At 33.8% G+C, this 19,984-nt stretch overlaps 1 protein-coding gene across 11 annotated transcripts in view; it reads left to right on the forward strand.

The window, feature by feature from the left end:
- Positions 1-19,984, forward strand: part of PCDH7 (protocadherin 7) — a 402,869-nt gene that overhangs the window by 48,015 nt on the left and 334,870 nt on the right. For 6 of the 11 annotated variants that reach the window (XM_081304865.1, XM_081304869.1, XM_081304872.1 and 3 more), the window contains one exon: positions 18,922-18,981. The exons of the other annotated variants lie outside the window; for them this stretch is intronic. In XM_081304865.1, coding sequence (XP_081160991.1) covers positions 18,922-18,981 — 60 coding nt within the window. The remainder of the gene's footprint in view (positions 1-18,921; positions 18,982-19,984) is intronic. 11 annotated transcript variants of the gene reach the window in all.

Here is a 19,984-nt window from a genome sequence, read left to right on the forward strand (position 1 = left end):
TTCAATTGGAAGCAGATGCATAAAATGTATCATCCATCAAAAAGATTTTAAGAGATGGGCCTACGGCTATGAGAGAAATACATATGAAAACATTTACTCAAGCAAATATTCAGTTCAAAGATATTTGTTGGGTGAATTTGACCTATAATATACTGCCACTGATATGAACCTGCATTTAACAATTTTTTTGTAATGCCATATAATGTTTTAAAATTAGTAGTGGGCTGTGAATATCTTAGCCATTAGGAATTCCCATAGTAATAATATGTGAACACTGAAGTATCATTAGTATCTTTTCCCTGAGCTGCTAGACTCAGCATGGTTGCATATTTAATGACAAAAATATCAAGGTATGGATTTGTTAAAGGAAAAGATAAAATGTATTTCTTGAGCATGTAGGTTTTGTGTCATGTGTTGACAGGTAAGAGTTGGCAATCTGCAGTCGTTTACTTTAAACTATGATCTAATCGGAACTCAAGAGCTAAATAAGAACACGGGTGATTAGCTCTTAGTTAGTGGCAACCCCTAGGGAAAACTTCAGTGCTACAGGAAGTGATACTAATGATTCATCAAGTGGTAAACTTGCCTCTGAGACATTAGTGAACAGGCAACTTCAAAGCACAGGGTAGTGTCTATTGGATTTTCCAATCACATTTGAGCTTTGCTAGCAGAAGTCCAAGTTATATTTTTAAAAAGAGGACAGAGATGGCAAAAAAAAAAAAAAAAAACTGTGAAGGTTTGCTCATAAAAACTCAGACTCAGATGAAAATCACCCTTTCCTTTGGACTAGAAATCCTTAGAACCTCTGCCAACAACCGGGAAAGCCTTAGTCTCCCAGAGATGCTGAGTGAAAAAAAGAGTTTCAGAATTTAAGCAAAACAGTAAAATCAGATTCTACTAGTGAGGCAGACGTAGTGTCTGCCTCACAGTTTAGAACACTGAGCTGGAAACTTGAGAGATTTAATCTTCTCAGAAAAATCTCCTTATTACACTTCTGCTAAGATAAACTTGCACAGAGGGGCACGAGCAGAGCTGGCACATCTGAACCATTAAGGTGTCGGTGGAAGTCCAATCTGTGTGACTTACCTCCTGTCCTTTATTATTGTAGTTTTATCAGTTGAAAATGACACCACTCTATTTTATCAGAAAAGATTGTTTAATAATCTTTTCTTAGTCTTAATAATCTTTTCTTAACAATGTGATATTTTGAATCAATGCGATATTTAAAAACTAGGAAGATTTTAACATTTATTTTTTTTACCTTTTTTTTGATAGAATGATCTTCATCTGTGTAAATATGTAGCTGTCATTAATAATCTAATACCATGCATTAATCAACTGATGATCCTGACAAGCTAGCAAGGGTATCATATTTAATCCCTTAATTTATGTTTAACAATTGGGTATTTATTTACCAAGTTTACTGGCTACTATTGTTAGTATACTTACATCTTCAACTTTAATTTCCTTACTGAGAATGTTAGAACTTTTAAAAACGGGTGGAATTGTGTCGGCAGTGGAAGGCCAGGTGAATAGTCTCAGTTGTGAAATATTTGGTTCCTTTTCAGTTTCCCCAAGAAGTTCCATTTGCAAAGGAGGTAGGAACAGGAAGACCCCAGTCAGCCTGTATGTGAGATTAACTCCCTGCAATTCCATCATTCTCAGGCAGGAAACTGGGCTCAATAAATATCGTAACTGAATAAAGTTTGAAACAGGAGGTTTTCCTACAAAAGTTCCTTAAAAGCACTCTTTTGCTGTTTACATTGCCAATGAATTATTATAACAAGATATTTGTGGTGATATATAATTTATCTTACCCATGATTTGATTTTCAATTTCTGTTGTTCTGTTACTTCCCATTTGTCTTTAAAATCAACTGGAAGCCTCTCTCAGAGGGCCTTGCATTTAGAAATACAAGTATAGATAAACAAGTAATGGTATTTATTGTGAAAACAAATTAAGATAAAGCATTATCGTAAACTACATTTCTTAAATGGAGTATTGAATGTGAAATCAAATTTAGGAGGTACTGATGGTTTGAGGTGTTTTTTTTTAATATATAGAATTTTTATAACTGAATCAATCTAATATTGATTAGCAATGATTGTGTTTCCACTTCCATATATTATTTAAAATAATTGAATCTGGTGAACAACATGGATTGGGGACAAATAAATGTTCTCATAGCAATTATTGGCAGACATTTCCTTCCTGATAAAGTTCCCTAAAATAGAAGTGTAGTTTGCATCTAGTGAAGTATAGACGAGTCATGAGTTTTTATACACATTTTGAGAAACCACTTGCAGAGTTGCAGGATTGCAGGCACCAGGACTTCCTGCACACAGCTAGGGTAGAGGCACATCTGCCTCCGGACCCTGCTGACTTGGCTACAGCGCAGCCCCCTTAGGCACTGCTGCCAGATCAGGTGTGGAGATACTGCAGAGCTGTCACTCCGCATGGTTTCCTGCAAGTCAGCTATCTCCTTCCCATCTGTGTTGATATTCTTTCATAGCTTCTTTTGCTGCTTGTCTGGCATACATATATTTGTCTGATAAGCCTCGATTTGGCTTTAAGACTTGCCTTCCCAAGTTTCACCTCAAAATGAAATTTCCTCATGCAAGTATATTCCCTTTAATTGTGCTTGTTATTATGCCATAAGTCTTGGCTTTGAGAGGTTTTAAAAAACATGCCATCATGCATGATAGCATCCACTTATATTTCATCCTTACTCTTTTGAGGATCTTTATCCATTAAAACTGCTATATTTCTAGTTTTGCTTTCTTTAAAGGTTAAATAACAGAATATGAAGTAAGTATATAATTTTGTTCCACTTAATTTTTATCTTACATAATTCTCTTAAGCTAAGAAGTTACTGTTCATCGATTTCTATTTCTCTGAAGAATATTATTGAGATAGCATTGTTAATATTCTGGTGAGCCATCTAGGAAAGTCAGGGATAGATTACATAGGTGATATTTTTAGTCCATAAACAGTTTTCCTATTGCTAAGGCTTGGTGATTTGTGCTTTGCACCATTAATTGGCATTTCCAGCTATATTCTTGATTATGCAGCTAAAATTTAGCCTGAAGTGTCCAATCCCGCAGGCTTTGTACTTGCAAAACACCCATTGAATTTATTAAGAGTGGGGTACTCATAATGGCTACTGGAGCAGACACAGTGGGTAATCTGAGTTGAAAAATGAAAGGGCGGATGATTCAAGTACACCAAGCTCTGATTAGAGGACCATGAACAGCTTCCTCCACTTGCAGATTAACATCATTTCATGCTCTGTTTTCAAACAAGTAATATGTGTTCTAAAAGTAGATCCCACATATTCTGCTAATGCACCTAGTTCCAGTTGTCCTCGCTTGAAATAATCCATCAGGTTTTCCATTTCTGCAAGGACTAAGTCATTATTACTTTCATGTATCTTGGCAGATTTCCTTAGTTATGGGAATGTGGATTGAAATGGTTTATGACTTCCTGCTTCTAAACAATGAGAAACAGCATGGGCGTCTTGGCCGTATTGCCTGATGTGTTTGTTATGGAAACTGTTTGGGGTTAAGTCAATGGAAAGAGAAATATGAAACTCAGGTGGGGATAGAATGTTCCATGATAGCTTATACATTTCTGTCTTTATGGAGTCATTCACCCCAGTAACACTAAATGGAGTTCCTGAATTATCCTAACTACTTTGCACTCTTAGAAGTTGCAGTATAATCAAAGATGTAATCAGTGTTACATAATAAACTATGGTTTCCTCCTTCAAAACCTGGAAAATTGAATAAAAACTCTATTATATAATTATCATAAGTTTATATCGGTTACAGCAAAAGTTACACAAGCAACCAAATTGTGAAGGGGGGAAAATACTGTGTTTTAGATATCTTTTTTTAAAAATAGTATATACTACAAGATTTATTACAAAAGAAACTATAAAAGATATAAGCTGACTTTATATGACTTTTTTTTCCATGACAAAACACCACAAATGAGCAGGTTGTTTAGATCTGAGCTCAGTCATTTTAAAATGTTAACATTAAATTGGGTCTTCTCAGTTCTGGGAATTTCATGTACTAAAACATGCAAGTTAACACTTCCTTGACAAAATAAATTACCTGAGTATTCTACTTAAGAAATATGTCTTATGTGATTATTTATTGTCATTATATGGAAATATCCCTCTACATTTCTCACATATAATATGTATTCATTATTTTGAAAGACTCATAAAGCTGACCATAGTTTGAGCAGTCCTAGAACTGAAAAATGACTACTGTTAAACTAGGATTATGGGAAAACTTAGGAGTTTTTCTTTATTGTCAACAAAACAAAACAAGATCATGCACATAAGCTCTTGCATTCTGGGACTTGATCCAAAAGTATTTAGCCATTTGGCTGTGCCCACCTTCATAAAACCCATAATTTTATTTTAGGATCTGGGCACCATGATGCAGACAGAGGATCCTAGTGCTTACTAAACAGTTAGGGAAGCCTCCACAGTTGACCTTAATAGGGTCAGTTCTATTTCTTTGGCACATAAAATTTCTATTTCTTCCTCAGGCTCTTTGCAGCTCACAGCCACGTGGAAAATTGAATACATGTTATTTTTTTTCACTTGATTTTGTTTTACAAGAAGACACAGATTAAAAATTTCAAGAAAATATTCTGTAGCTTCAGGATTTCAACTAATTTCACATTTTCTTAATTGATTATAGGCATTAGGAATCATAAGTAAATAGGAAGCTATTTTCTGCTTTAAATGTGCTTTTTGCTTTGTAAGATGCTACATGAATTACTAACACAGAACTAACAAAATAATAGAACAGAAAGGGAGATGGGGGCATCTTCTTATAAGATTTTATAGATACAGATTTTTATAACCAGCTTGATAAAATGCTTTAATGCTAAAACCAAAATTCATGTTATTTAGTTAAAACTCTTTGGTTTTCATAAAATAAAATAGCTCAAGTGATATGCAAAAGGGTTGGGGGGATACATTGAACTCAGTCTTCAAAAATGAATTGGAAATTCAAGGTCATTCTCCCTCTCTCCCTCTCCATTGCTCATCTCTTAACATCAATTTATTTCTTCTTATACTGAAAATTATCTCTTTTTAAATGTTTTTCTATAAGAAGGAGATAAACTATGGCCATAAATTCTGCAGTTTCTGAATTTACATGTTACCTCTCCATCTGTGTGCAAAACTCTTTTTGGTAATCTCCTGGGTAATAATTTTAAATGCTAGGTAGAGAGACTCTGGTTTCACTTGGGTTCAAAGTTGTCCCTTTATTCTCTCAGCCATACCCCCCAAAAAAGGAAAAGTCAGGAGGCAGAAATTTACCTGTTGAGAGACTATCATCAAGGTTTAGATTTTCTAAAGAAGAAGGTAGGAACAGAGGCTGTTATATTGTGGTAACAGTGGTAAGGTAGAGAGAGAAGATGAGAGGGGAGGGGAGAGGAGGGGAGGGGAGGGGAGGGGAAGGGGGATAGTAGAGGATAGGAAAGGCAACAGAATACATCAGACACTAGTATGGCAATATGTAAAACAGTGGATGTGGATTGAAATGGTTTATGACTTCCTGCTTCTAAACAATGAGAATGATGTGATTCTGCAATCTGTATACGGGGTAAAAATGGGAGTTCATAGCCCACTTGAATCAAATGTATGAAATATGATATGTCAAGAGCTTTGTAATGTTTTAAACAACCAATAATAAAAATTAAAAATAAGTAAAAATAAAAAAAAAAGTGCAACGTGGTTACACACTGAAGATCAGGCATGTTGTGAAATAAAACATGGACTCTGAACTAGCAGAGACAAGTTTTCTAATTCTTTTTATTCTTTTTCTTTTTATAAAAATGTTTTTGTAGTTTAAAACAGGGAATATTGACAATTGCATTTGGTTCAATCTAATAGTTCTGACTCTACCTTTGATGTTTTTTTTTTTTTTTTTTTTTTTTTTTTTTTTTTTTACTGACACATAAATATTGTTTATACTTTCTGGGTATGGTGGCTCCTGCCTGTAATTCCAGGAAATGTCTATAATCCCAGCAGCTCTGGAGGCTGAGGCAGGAAGATCAGGATTTCAAACCCAGCCTCAGCAACTTAGCGAGGCACTAAGCAACTCAGTAAGACCCTGTCTTTAAATAAAATACAAAATAGGACTGGGGATGTGGCTCAGTGGTCCAGTGCCCCTGAGTTTAATTCCCAGTAACAAAACAAACAAACAAAATGAAAGAAAGAAAAAAATTGTACATATTAATAGGATACTATATAATGTTTCAATATATGTATAGGTTTATAATGTTTAAATCAGATTAAATACATCTGCCTCTTCAAAAAAAAAAAAAAAAACAGTGGTAAAGATAGACAAGCACTAGTGTGTGCCAGGAATATGCTGAGTGTTTTACTTGTGCCATCCAGTGTAAATAACTGTTAGAAAAAATGCTGTAAATGTTTTTAAAATGTTTTATGTACCTTATTTTATTAATTCTAACAATCACTTATCAAATGTTTACTAGGATTTCCATTTTATATTGAAGAAATTCTTGCTAAAATTTGAATTATTGAGAGTTAGAGATAGAATCAAAACTCATGCCTTCTGATTGATAACTTGTCCAGAGCTCTTTTACATTGAAATGCTGTCTTCTTTCTGCAGGATGTCTATAATATAAAATAATGTGCAACATGAGAGTTTAATTTTTTTTAATTTTTTGCAAATCCTTCTCTTTTTTCTATTACCAAATGCATTTCTTAGGCATAAATTCAGCTGCAAATAATGGTTCACCACAGTCAAACAAAAGGTTTAACTTTTCCCTGATAATTCTAGAAGTCATCAGTTAGCAAGTTTTATTGAAAAATGCTGGTGTTGGCTGTTGTCCTGCCCTCCATCCATAGAATTTGGTTTTCTTGCTGATGCTCCCAAGAGGGTTGCTATTTTCATTTCTGTCTCTGTTTGATGTAGAGAAGAAAGAGGGACAAAAACCTGGAGGGAAACACTTGGTCCCATTAACTTTCTCCATTCTGGGGGATTTCTTTCTCAAGGACTTTTTCACATCTTGTCATGTCACACAAGAACCATGTCACATAGCTTCCCCTTGGTACAAGCTACATGGAAGCTTGGAATTTTTCTTGTAACTTTGATAGCACAGGAAAACAAGGGAGTGGGTCATTGTAAACACTTTGCCTAGGCAGAACTAGAAGTAGAAAGTCAGGTGTTTGCTAAATTCTCCCACATGGAGGGGCTGCTAAGGCTTTCTCAGCATTTTCTTTGCCCAATTGCATGACTCCAATTTCTTTTAACTCTCTTAATAGGATTGTTTCCCATCTTTTTTCTTGACCTCTAGAGCCCCTTCCATTGATTTTTTTCTGAATCCTTGTCTCTACAAATACCCCAGAGGGTATATTCCTACATACTCCCAAGGGGACACCTGAGAACCATCCTAGTCTCTCTTCAGCTTTCCTCTGCATTTTATAGTAAGACTGGAGAGACCTGGAGGGGCAAAATTACATAGCAAGTTAGTGAACCAAAACTGCACTCCATGCTTCCTAAACTCTCAGGCCTGGATTCTCTACATTTATATATATGGAAATTTAGAGGCTGTATAAAACCACTATTATATAAAGTGTTTATTACCGAAAAAAATTCTTGAAATCTGATATTTAGATTTTATAGATTGCTAATTGCAAATGACTGATGATATATAATACATTGTCTTTTCATCAAAATAAGCACATATTATTTGTGTCCCTGCTATGTGTTTGGCATTGCAGATGCTAGGGATACAACAGTGAACAAGAAGGAGAAAGTCTTTGCCCGGTAGAGTTTATGTTGCAGATATATTTAATGCATGCATTGCTTTTCATTTAGTAACCAAATAAATTTATTAAGGGCTAACTCTGTATCAAGGATTGTCTTAAGGTACTGGATATATAGTTTGTGACAAGAAAGACAAGACTCATAATATTGCTGAGCAATAAAGACAAATATTACCCCATGTGCTAGGGATACACAGTAAAGAACTCAGACAACTACTTTTTTCCTAGTGCTTATTAACTAAGGCAATGAAGGAAACACACACAGTTGCTGTATTTCTTAGTTTAGGGATGGGAGAAATTCATATACTTGTTGTAAATTAATATATTCTTTTTGCCTGGGAGTGCAAATTAGTCAAATTTAAAAATAGATCTAGGTTTCAGTGTAAATTTGTCAAAATGAATTCTAAAATCTTTGACTCCCTCTACCTTGATTCCTTTGTTTTATTGAATTTAACTTGAATGAAATCTTTTATTTGTCTATGTCTATTTCTGTCTAGTAAGGAAGTTGAAATTGATCATGCCTTGACTTTGTGGGCCATCAGAGAACCATGACATTCCAAGGTATTGATTTTGTGGTGTTAAAGGGTGACAGATCTAGTGTTAAAGTGCCGAGAGAGAATTGGGTTTCGGATTGTACACCATAAGCAGTCTTGGCTTTTGCTGAGACATGACTGCTTTCTTAAAGTAATGGAAGGAATTGTAGGTCTTGAGTAATTTTTCCTGCATAATCTTGGAAGGATGGATTTCAGCTGGAATTGTGTAATCATGCATAAAGGAGAAAAAATTCCATATGTGTTAAATCTATATACTACATATCTAAATATGTACAACTTGGAGTGCATGTTTGTGTGTGTTTATCCAGAAAGTGCATTTTTTTTGTTAAGAATTTTGAGTAATATTTCAAGTCAATGTGGCTGAATCCTTTTGAAGCACATTCCTTATCACATTTGAAGATGCTTGGTAATAACAAGTTTTATTGTTTTTTATACCATTCATTCTTATAGTCATTATTTTGAAGTTTGCTTGGGTTGTGCTTTCTTTTATCAGGTACTATAGGGTATGAGTTATGATACTTGCAACTTGAAAGGCCACAGGTCTACAAATGTAACATTGGGTGATTTTTTGTTACCCTCTAGGACAAAGAATGTTGACAAGTTACATTGTAATAGCTGTTATAGACAGGAACTGAGGAAGAGTAACCATAGTCATCTTTCATTGTCCCATTTTCCCTTGGACTTGTTCTTTCAAATTTAAGGACCTTTACTGAAAGCATTGAAAATAACATTCTGATTATATGATTATTGTTCAGAAAACTCTACTGGGCTAAGTCCAAGTGTATCTTTGAAAACTAATCAGAGGTGCACCCAATTCATGGACTTGAAGCAATCCATCATAGTCATCTTTTAATTTATTTCCACATGTTCTCCCAAGTTCCAATTGTTGCCTAAGACTTTGACCTGCAAAGAAGAATAGAATGTATTTTATAATGTATGTTTGTTCTGTTTTCTAACAACCTAAGTATTTTGCTTAAGCAGATTTGCAAGGAAGTGACAGCTTTGAAAAATTGGGCACAGGAGCTGCTGGAAGCATTTCAGTTCCAAGCAATCTAAATAGTACGGAAGGGGAAAATGAAATATCACCGTGTTTTAAAGATGACAGTTTTGTCAAAGATTCCCTTTCACTCTTTGGCTTAAAACAAATGGAATAAATCAAGTGTGTATCTGTTCAAAATATGCATGTACACTCACTGAGAAAGCACTCCTTTCTGGGAGTGTTTCTTCAGATTTTGGAATACTATCGCTTTCTTGACTCAATTTTTGATTTTGCACTTTGTGAGGTCATGGAGTTTCACAAGACATAGTTACACCTTAAGAAGAGAGAAAAATCTACAGGCTTCATGCCATCCAAGTCAATAATTATGTACACACATGGGCTGTTCTTCAGAAATATAATTATTATTTTGTTATGTGGTGTGTGTGTGTGTGTGTGTGTGTGTGTGTGTGTGTGTTTGGTTGTAAGACACACAGAGGGGAGGAAGGCGGGCAAGAGAGAGTGAGCTAATTAAAAACCTAAGGGTAGTTAGATGCTAAACAGTTTTATGGATATATTAAAAATATGAATGTTCTTTACCTAAAAAAATATTGTTAAAGTATATTTGAAAAGATACAGCAAGTTTGACAAAACCATCTTTTAAGAACACTTTTATCAGTGATTGAGAAGCAGTAGAGTGTAGTCAAGTGAAGAATGCAGAGACTAGGGCCAGACTTCCTGAGCTTAAAATTCCAGCACCACCATGTCTTTTAGATCTGCAGTGTGGGCCAAGTTATTTTCTCAGTTCCTGAGTCCCTTCTTTGTTAAACGTGATTACTGATACTATCTGCTTCCTAGTGACCTTGCCAGTTAGCCTGAAACCTCAGGAACACTCACTAGACTGTTAGTTATTATCACTAATTGAAAACTCTTAATGTGAGATGAGGCCAAGAATAGCAGCAGAAACTTTTTTAAAAGAAGTAATTCAGAGGATGAGTTAAAAACAAAATTTTCAGGAATTCTGTAATATAGAGATTATGATTCTTTTATTTCTTAAATACATGACAATAGTGGAGTGCATTACATTCATAATTCAGGACAGTAGTAAACGAATGATAATTGCTTTTGTTTAACAAAAGCATTGTTGATTATCATTTATTACAGAACATCCATATTCTGTATTACTTTAGGAATTACAGGGAATTGCTGGTAGATTTGTCTTTCAGATCTCATACACAATCAGTTTTTCTTTTTTTCATAATTTGTACTGGGGATTAAACCCAAGCTTGTTTTAAGTAACACTGAGCCACATCCCCAGACTTTTTTTTATGTTTTATTTTGAGATAGGATCTTGTTAAATCCTTAGGGCCCTATGAAATTGCTGAGGTTATTCTCTAACTTGCAGTCCTCCTACCTCAACCTCCAAAGTCAATTACAGACATGTACCACCATGCTGGACAACTTATTTTGGATTCAAATTATTCTCAGTTGTTCCTGTGGTACCGTGGGAGATGGCAGTATTATGTAAATTCTGTATATTTTAATTACAGTTTGTTTCCTCTCGCCTTTAACAACAGGGGTTATGAAACTACTGATACTTTCTACACTTTCATTTAATATGTTGCACTTATTAATTATTTGTTCACTTATATACAAATTTGCTTTTTATTAAAGAGTTAACTGATAGTATAATTTTACCTGAGTTATTATAACATAACAATCTTTCCCATGAAAAAGATTGATTCATTATGGTATACATTTTTTAAAACCCTTATAGCATGATTTATTTATATATTTTACATCATTTTAGAGCCTACCAAGTTTTCATATTAATAGGACTGTCATTTTTATGTACGGTAAGATTCTTGGTATATTTTGGCTCTGAGCCATATTATTGAACCTTTTAACTCTTTGGAAACATTGACTTATTTTCATTGCATTATCACAGGCTTAATTTTATTTCATGTGCAATATGACAAAGGACACTTCTTTAGGCATCCCACTTGCTTTTCTTCTCTGCAGTTTTCTGGCGTCTTATACCAAGAATCATTTAAAGAAAAAAGTTTTGTTTCCATTTACAAAAACAGTGAACATAGGAGAAAAAGCCAATTATTTGCTACATATAAAATCCTTATGATAATTTGGTAGACTTTAATTAAACTAATATATCACACTGCACTTCACTTAGAAGACAAAGGGGTAAAAACGAGAAGCAAATAATCTTTTTCTTTTTCTTTTTTTTCTATTGAGAAACACCATATTGCTTAGTGATTAAGCACTTTAAGCCTTGTGACCTATTTTGAAGGGTAAGATTTGCAGTCCTTTTACTGCCATGGGCATATTAAGCATATTAAAATGTTCTATGGGATATTGATTGGAAACACCCCCCCCCAAAAATTTGAAATGAAGCTATGAAAAGCTAACTTTCAAGTAGTTTTGTTTTTTAAGTTCTTATGGTTTTTCACTTTTCAAAAATAAAGAGATTCTCCTTTTTTTTCCCCACACAGAATTATTTTTATAACATAATGGAATGTTGTTTTGTAATTTAACATATTTGCAGTATTTTTTGCATTGCATTTGTTCTTTTTGATGAGCCATCTGATATTATTAAAGCAAAGTTCACTATATATTAAGAGGATGCCTATGTAACGTACCTTCCTTCCCTACATTTCATAGCCAGAGTGTACTGGAATTAAGAGATTCTTAACTTTTACTTATAGAATCCTATTTCAAAATCCTACAGTATTCTGAGATGTAATTTCATAACTTAAATGAAATAAAGCATTGACTTGGAAGAGAGGATATTTAGTTTTAATCCTAGGTCCAGTTATTGAGCATGTCCTTTCACCTTTCTGGACATCAGAAGTTGTCACTGGTAAAGTGTATAATGTAGTAGAGGAAGAATCCAGATGGCCTTTATCTCTGAGATTGCAGTTCTATATTAGTTATTAATGCAATGTCTCCCTATGTACTAAAATCAATATTTAAATATATTCATATCAATTTTTAAATCAATGTCAGTATTTGTGAGGGTATTCATGAAAAAATTTCTAGAGATTTCTAATACCATGAAGCATAGATTTTTGAAACTAGTAAGCCACAAATTATATTAAAAGAGAATTATAGTCAACTTACAAATTCATCTGTTATCAACCAAAGGAACCACATAATCACTATGCCAATTCTCATATTTTTAGCATATCTTTATAAGCAAGGAAACTGGTTGTTAAGATTTGCTTTTGTTTTTCCTGTCTCACATTTACATTTTCAAGTCTCAATTAATTCCTTGGACATTTACTTTATTTGCTTGGTAGCAGATTAAACTCTTGGTGGTTTTATTCATCACCTGGAAACACTTTCTGCTTCCTAGTCCCCTCTGTGGGTGTTCAAGACTCCCCCAACTAGCTCTCAATTTTTCAGGCACATGATTGCAATTCTAGTGGCATTTAAGGACAGCTGAGCTTGCTATTCACTTCATCTTCTCATTAACATCTAGTTCTCCTTTCTCTCAGATCACTTATTGCTTTGGCACATGAATAGCAGCCAGTGTTACTTTTGTTTCCAAAGGTGGCCAATGTTATGGTCTGAAGAGAATAATGATAATAGTTTAAGTTTCCATCATGATATATTTTCATTATGAGTTTTAAGAGTAGAATGCATTAATGCTCAGTTTTGGCCAACTGTAAATGGAACTGTAAAGTTGGAATCTATGCTACTGTGTATCTTCATAATAATGCATAGCAATATTTGGTCATTCTTTATCTCTCCTTAACTCAGAAAAAGTATTTATTTGAAATAGTTATTTAAAATACAAACTAGAATGAAATAAAATAATGAACTGTGATATAAATGATTTAAGATTTAAGAACAGGCCACTATAGGGTCGTAATCTGCAAATATTTCGTTACATTAATTTTATCATAGCAAACAGTTTTCTTAAAGTTACATTGTTCCATCTTTTGACATGTTTTGACTTAATTTGCCTGTATATTTGTAATTGAGGATGTTCAGAAGAGGGCTGTTTTGTTTTTCCTGTTTCCCTGGTTCCTATTATATGTGGACTTCAGCTACAAGAGTAGGACAGTTGAGAAGAAATCTCCTGCTGAGCAGGGATGGAATCCACTCACTGCCTTCTCATCTCCTCTCTTCTCAGCCTCAAAAATTGTATCTTCTTGGAATATTTTTTGCCCTTCCTTTCCATGGATCTCCACCTTAGCCATTCTCTAGGACTCAACTCTAGGTTCAAGTGAAAGAACCATCTTCCTCTTACTCTCACCTGTCTTCTCTCACTATTTGGATCTCATGGTTCTTCCATAACTTTACCTACTTGGTTCTTTTTCTCTCCAAGATTAAGTTCATTTATAGGTAAATATTTGTATATATTTCTTCAAAAACCAAAGAAAAATTTCCTCAAGAAATTTTTATACTATACTCTCTTGGGTTTCTCTGTGTTTCCTTCCATGCCTCTGACATGATTGGACGCTATAACCTGTGGCATTCTCTATAACACTGAATTCTATGATTCTAACAGGCAGCCAATCAATAATATTGATTGGTTGGCTATTCAACCCAAGGCACTCTTTTGTTAGGCTCCAAATCATTCATAATCTGAAGTCAGGGCAAAGAACATATGATAAGGAATTGGTATGATATTATTTATCCCCTTTCCTTTCCTGGGCATTCAGTGGTTGATTACCAATGTAGACGATTTCTATTCCTTAAGAATGTCATTGAAACAGTGTTAATGAATAGCCTCTGTGTGTGTGTGTGTTTGTGTGTGTGTACTCTCACACATGTAAGTGGGTACACATTTCTCTTTCTTTGATTGAATGGAATTGGTTTTATTTATTATTTTCCTTTTTAGCAATTCAGATAATGTTCAATTATGTCTAAGTTATTTCTTATATTTGCATCAGCATAAATAATGATGATAGAATGTATGTATGTATGAATTTAAATAATTGTGATACAGTAAGAAAAAATACACAGGCTTCCAGAAGTGAGCTTAGTACATTCATTTATAATAATTTAGAAAACTTGCTTAGGTTTTCTTTTCATTTCCTAAACCATGTTAAAAATAGAAACATTTATAATTATGACCTAGCTGTCTATTTTTCAAAGATTTAAAGTCAGTTTAAAAAAATAATTTATGAGTAAACATACTGTAGTCTAAAAAATATTTGATTAGGAGCCAAAAGTCTTGGTTTGGGGCCCTGATTTTACCACTTATCTGTATGATTTTATATAAGAAGATTAAGCTCTTTGAGCTTCAATTCCCTCAAATGTAAAATGAGCAAAATTATGATTCCCACTTCACAAGGACTTTGTGAGGCTAAATTAGACAGTTAAGTATGATCTTGTAATACACTGTAGAGGAACAAAGATTTCTTTTCCTCACCCATCACTGGGTTCATGGCTGAGGCCCTTACAATAAAAATATGATAAGAAGATAAAAGCATATAAATTTATTCAATGTAAGTTTTATGTGACACCAGAGCCTTCATAAGGAAATAGACCCAAAGAAAAGCTGGCAAACTTGAATAGTTTCATGTGCAGGTTAGATGAAGATGTAGATGGTGGTACAGAAGTGTGATTGGCATAGGAGGTGGATCTAATGGTTATAAACTGCAGGAACTGAGCAAGACCTGTTTGTTCAGATTCTTCTTTGCCCCTGTGTTTTCAGAGATAAGGCTGTTCTTTCCCTCCAGGAATATACACATCTCAACTATACATATCTCTCACATGAGGGTTCTTATGACCTTCTTCAAGGAGAAGGTCCAGAGGAAGATGTAGGTGAGAGTAGTCAGCCTGTTTCCTCAAAGGTCAAGGTGCCATGTTCTGGTGTAGTATATCCTAAGCCCCATAATATCTATGCAGGTGTTGTAGTCATTAACAATTCTTAATTTATGGTTTTTAATACATTATTCATATAAATCAGAAGAAAGTAAAAGACCAATATACCATCTACAATTTTCTCTCTTGTAGTCCTCCCCTTGCCTAAAGCCTGTGTTTACCATATGTCATTTTCTGTTTTAAATGATTTTTTTAGTATTTAAAATGAAGTAACAGCTTTCAATGATGAGGTGCTGTGCCTGGTTCAGTTTCTATGTTAGGCTTTATGCTCTAAAATAAATATCAATATCCTGTTTCTAGATAGTGGAAACTGACATTACTTTGGTTCTCTATGTTGTGAAATGAACTGTGCTTTTTTTTTTTTTTTAATAAGGTACCTTTTACTTTTTCCTAGATTTCAACACCATTTGAGGAAAAATTAATGAATATTTATAGAATCTCTTTATATATTGCCAATTATATGCAAACACAGCCAACACATATTTCTGCTTAATCTACACCAATTACATAGGTGAATGTGATTTAGCATTACAACTTACCTGAAAGAGTATAAAAATAGATATATGTCCTTTCAAATATGTATATTATCTTGTTTATGGTTTTGAAGTTTTTCAGAATCATAGATAGAGAGCAAGTCTATTCCGATGTGTGAGTGTTCCAGATATTCTCATACTTAGTTCCCTAAATACTGTTGCCATTGTTTGCAAAACTCAACTATCTTCTCCTGGTACTTCTCACCTACTGTTGGTCAGGCAAGACTAGAAAAGGGGAAGACTATGGCTTTTATAATTGAATATTCTATTGACAATTAAAAAAAAAATAAATTCCTGGCTTAATTCAGTCTCTGGGTTAAAAACTGGACGCTGAGTGCAATCTAGAGATTTATCTCTGTGTATGTATGTGTGTGATCTACTGACCTTGTATGTGTGTGTGTGTGTGTGTGTGTGTGTGTATGAGAATTGTTGATCTCCACGTGTGCCTGTGAGAGAGAGAGACTCTGTGTGTGTGTGTCTGTGTGTGTGTGTGTGTGTGTGTGAGACTTGTCGCCGTGGTGATAGAACAAATTCAGAAGGAAGGTTGAAAGGCAAAGACAAAGGCTGTGTCTATAGCAACTTGAACTGAATTGGACCTGACTGAAAGATGGGTCAGGTCTGATTTACTGGAGCCTATCTCCTTAGCAGCAGTGATCTGAAAATTGCTTCCAGGGCCATTTTAATTAGCTGATTCAAATCAAAACAAACACATCCTGGTAACATCCATTTCTACAGTGACTCTCCGAACAACAGTTTTCAGAACTATGATTCTTATATAGTTGTCTGTGAACTCTATAAGTGATTTGAAATATGCACTTTTGTTTCTGAACATTAATCTTTAATGGTGAGAAAAGGCTCCATTTTTCTCAGTGACAGGTGAATATTAGTATACAGTTGCATTTTTTTTTTCAGTGCATCAAGGCCTAAAGCCACAAAAACAGAAGAAGCCTGCTTTTCAAAAGTTAGCATATGAAGTTGTGAACTTATGAAATGAGAGTTGTTTCTGAATAACATCTTAGAGAATTTCATTATGGTCCATGGAAGAATGATGAATATATTATTTAGATGTATTATATTCCTATTAATCTGAATTACAAGTCAAGTTTTGGAAATAAATTATGAAATGTTGTGAGACCTTTGATTTCTTATTTTTATAAAAATCGTTTTGCTCATTTGTTCATTTATTAAACATTTTGCAGAAAAATTTACATTGTCTATTTAAGGAAAGAAGAATAACTATAGAAAAGATAAAAAAGCACTTAGTGTAACTTTTAGTTTGTCAGATTCAATTTAAGAAAGAGTTAACAAATAAGAGGAAAATAATATGCAGTAAAATAAAGAGCATTTTCTGCAGTTTGAAAGATTTGAAAGATTTCAAAATTTTAGAATTATATATGTGATACTGTGATATAACAAGTAATGTTACTTACTTAATTATCTGTTCCTAGATATGCATTTATTCATTAATCCAATTTTTTATTACTGACTAAGCATGTGCTGATATTAAGAATGAATCAGTAAACAGAGTCTACATGATGTGTGCCTTCAGGGAGCACATTGTAGCCTTGCATAGAAATTACATGAACAACTAACTTCTTAAGACAGTTAAGTATTTGATAAGTGCTGTGGAAATATGTCACATAGAGTAAGAATACATAATAGGAAAGGAGGTCTAGTGTTGTCTGGGCATGCCTTATGGTTCATAAAGAAAACACAAAATCAGAAACTTTCAAATATTTAATTTCAGTACTGAGGAGTTTTGAAATTAAAGGTGCATGATATGCTTTATATACAATAATAGAACCTGTGTTCATCTTAAACTTTTAATTTAAATCATGGAGATTTGTGCTTTGCTTATGTAACTCATTAGAATGTTGTCACAAATTGTGTTAACTTTTAGGCTACTAGAGAATAAAATCTTATTTTTTGGAATAGATAAAATTTAATTAAAATATGACATATTTTAAAGTGGCTTAAACTTACACAGCTAATATAGATAATCAGCTGTGAGAACATTTTTTCAAAGTATTCTGTGCTCTTAAACATAAATAACTAATTTTTAAGTTAGGTGTTACATTTTATTAAATACCATTTACTCTAAAAAAAAGTTGATCAAACATCCAGGGAAAGAAACTATCCACTTCTTTACTAAGTTTGACTTGTGTGCTAATCCATTATTACAATAGAATTTGGGCAGATAATTTCTCTTTTCTGATCCTAATTATTAAATTCAAGATAAGTATTTTGGGTAGTGAACTGTACAAAGTGTAATCTCTGGAAATTATTAACCATCTATATGGCAATATTCAATGTTACTGAAGATTTTAGTAATATAAATTTTACTATTCAATTAAAAAATGATGCTTTGTTTTCTTTTTGGCATTGAAAACAGAAGTTCAGAGCATTATTTAAACACTATTTAAAGGAGGTTTTAGCACCAAACTATCTTAAAGAATTTTATTTGTGCAAACTAGATAAAATATTGGAAAACACTGCTCTTTTACTGTCTTTTTAAAATTTTTGGTGCTGAGGATTGAACCCAGGGGGGCTTAATCACTGAACCACATCCCCAATATTTTTTTTTCTTTTTTCTTTTTTTAGGAAAAGAGTAATTCTTCCTTGACCAGATATCAGTAGGCCATTTGTAGATAGCATGTAAATTGCCCAGATTATATGAAGAGATCTAAGGATTTCATCTAAAAAGGAGAAAACTACTTTGATGGGTGTGAATATTCAAATTATGCTCATATCACTAAAATTTTAGGGATGTGCAAGTTGTAAAAACATTGATCATAAAATTACCATATTGTTATTATTTGTGTTTATAGTATAAACAAAACCCACACTTTCCCAACTTCCCCTCCCATAGCCTAGACAAGCTTGAACCCTAAAACACAATTAACATAATTTTTTTTTATATCATGCAGACATTTCCTTTCAGGGATCGCATCCTTGAGATTAGCCAGCTGTATTGATTTAGATGCCCTAGAGTTGCTAATTGTAGTGAGAACAGTTATGTCTCTGTGACTTCTGAAAAAAGGTCATGGCCATTGCAAATGCATCTTAAAGAAGGAAAGAATACTTGCCATCAGCCAAGATGTGCAGTTCAAGCTTTGGAAGTAGGCTGGCAAAACCCTACTCACATCCCTGTAAAGCAGACATATATTTTTGTATTTTTTATAGGTGGATACAGTGCAGACCACGAACCCCCCTGGCCACATTGAGGAATCGTGTAAAATGAATGTATGTGCTCGTAAGTGAAATATATGCCAAGTTCCAACTCAATATGTTGGACTCTAATAGACCTGGATCTTGTCTTGTATACAAAGAAATCGATTCCCAAGGGGCAGGATTACTAGATGTTTAAAACGAAGCCCTGATTTTGAAGAAAACAAAAATGGCTTTAAAATAAGATCTCTACAAAAAAAGGAATCAAACTATACTTGCCAACAAGTGAAAAAAGAAATCAAGTTCTCAGTTCGTATTAAAGGAGGGATGTGAGAGAGGTTTTGCAATCTTATCAATTACTGTGGAGAGACAGAATCAGGTATCACCACACTCAGGAGTATGAAAAGAAGAACAGGAAATCCTTTTTCTTCAGTTTGCACTTGAATGGACTCAAACAAAGAGTGGAGATATGCACCCCGTTCCTGTTTATAGTTAATAATGTAGAGATTAGTATAGATGTGATTTCATTTGCCTTGCTTGAACTAATGGATGTATTATGTAGAAATCACCTGAACCTGTGCTAGATCAACAAAGAAAATGGAAATGTATACCTCAGGACTGAATTCCGAGAAAATTGGACAGTTCCATGCTATTTAATGAGGCACTAAGAAGAAATACTACTGCCAATCAGGGAGAGTAAGAAAACTAGAGGACAAGAGAGGAAATAAAATTTAGGCCATTCTGATACTTGTTGAAACATAATTTATTATGGTGTAAAAGTATAAGATAAGACACAATATATCTCACAGACATTCTACACAGTTTCTGATTGAATTTAGGATTAACCATGGAAATGTTTAAGGAATGTATGGCCATTATATCAATAGGAAACTGGCCTTTTATATTTGTGGTCGTATGCATTCATGTATGTAGAAGAGGGCCTTTTTATTTTATTAAGGATGAATTGCATGCAGGAAGTACCTCTTTGAATTATAGTTATTTGCTCAATTGATGATACTGTATAATCATAAAGTCTAATTTTTGTATGAGTGTGAGCATATGTGGATGTGTGCTTGTG

The sequence above is a fragment of the Spermophilus citellus genome (assembly GCF_964194105.1).
Source record: "Spermophilus citellus genome assembly, chromosome: 8".
Taxonomy (NCBI): domain Eukaryota; kingdom Metazoa; phylum Chordata; class Mammalia; order Rodentia; family Sciuridae; genus Spermophilus; species Spermophilus citellus.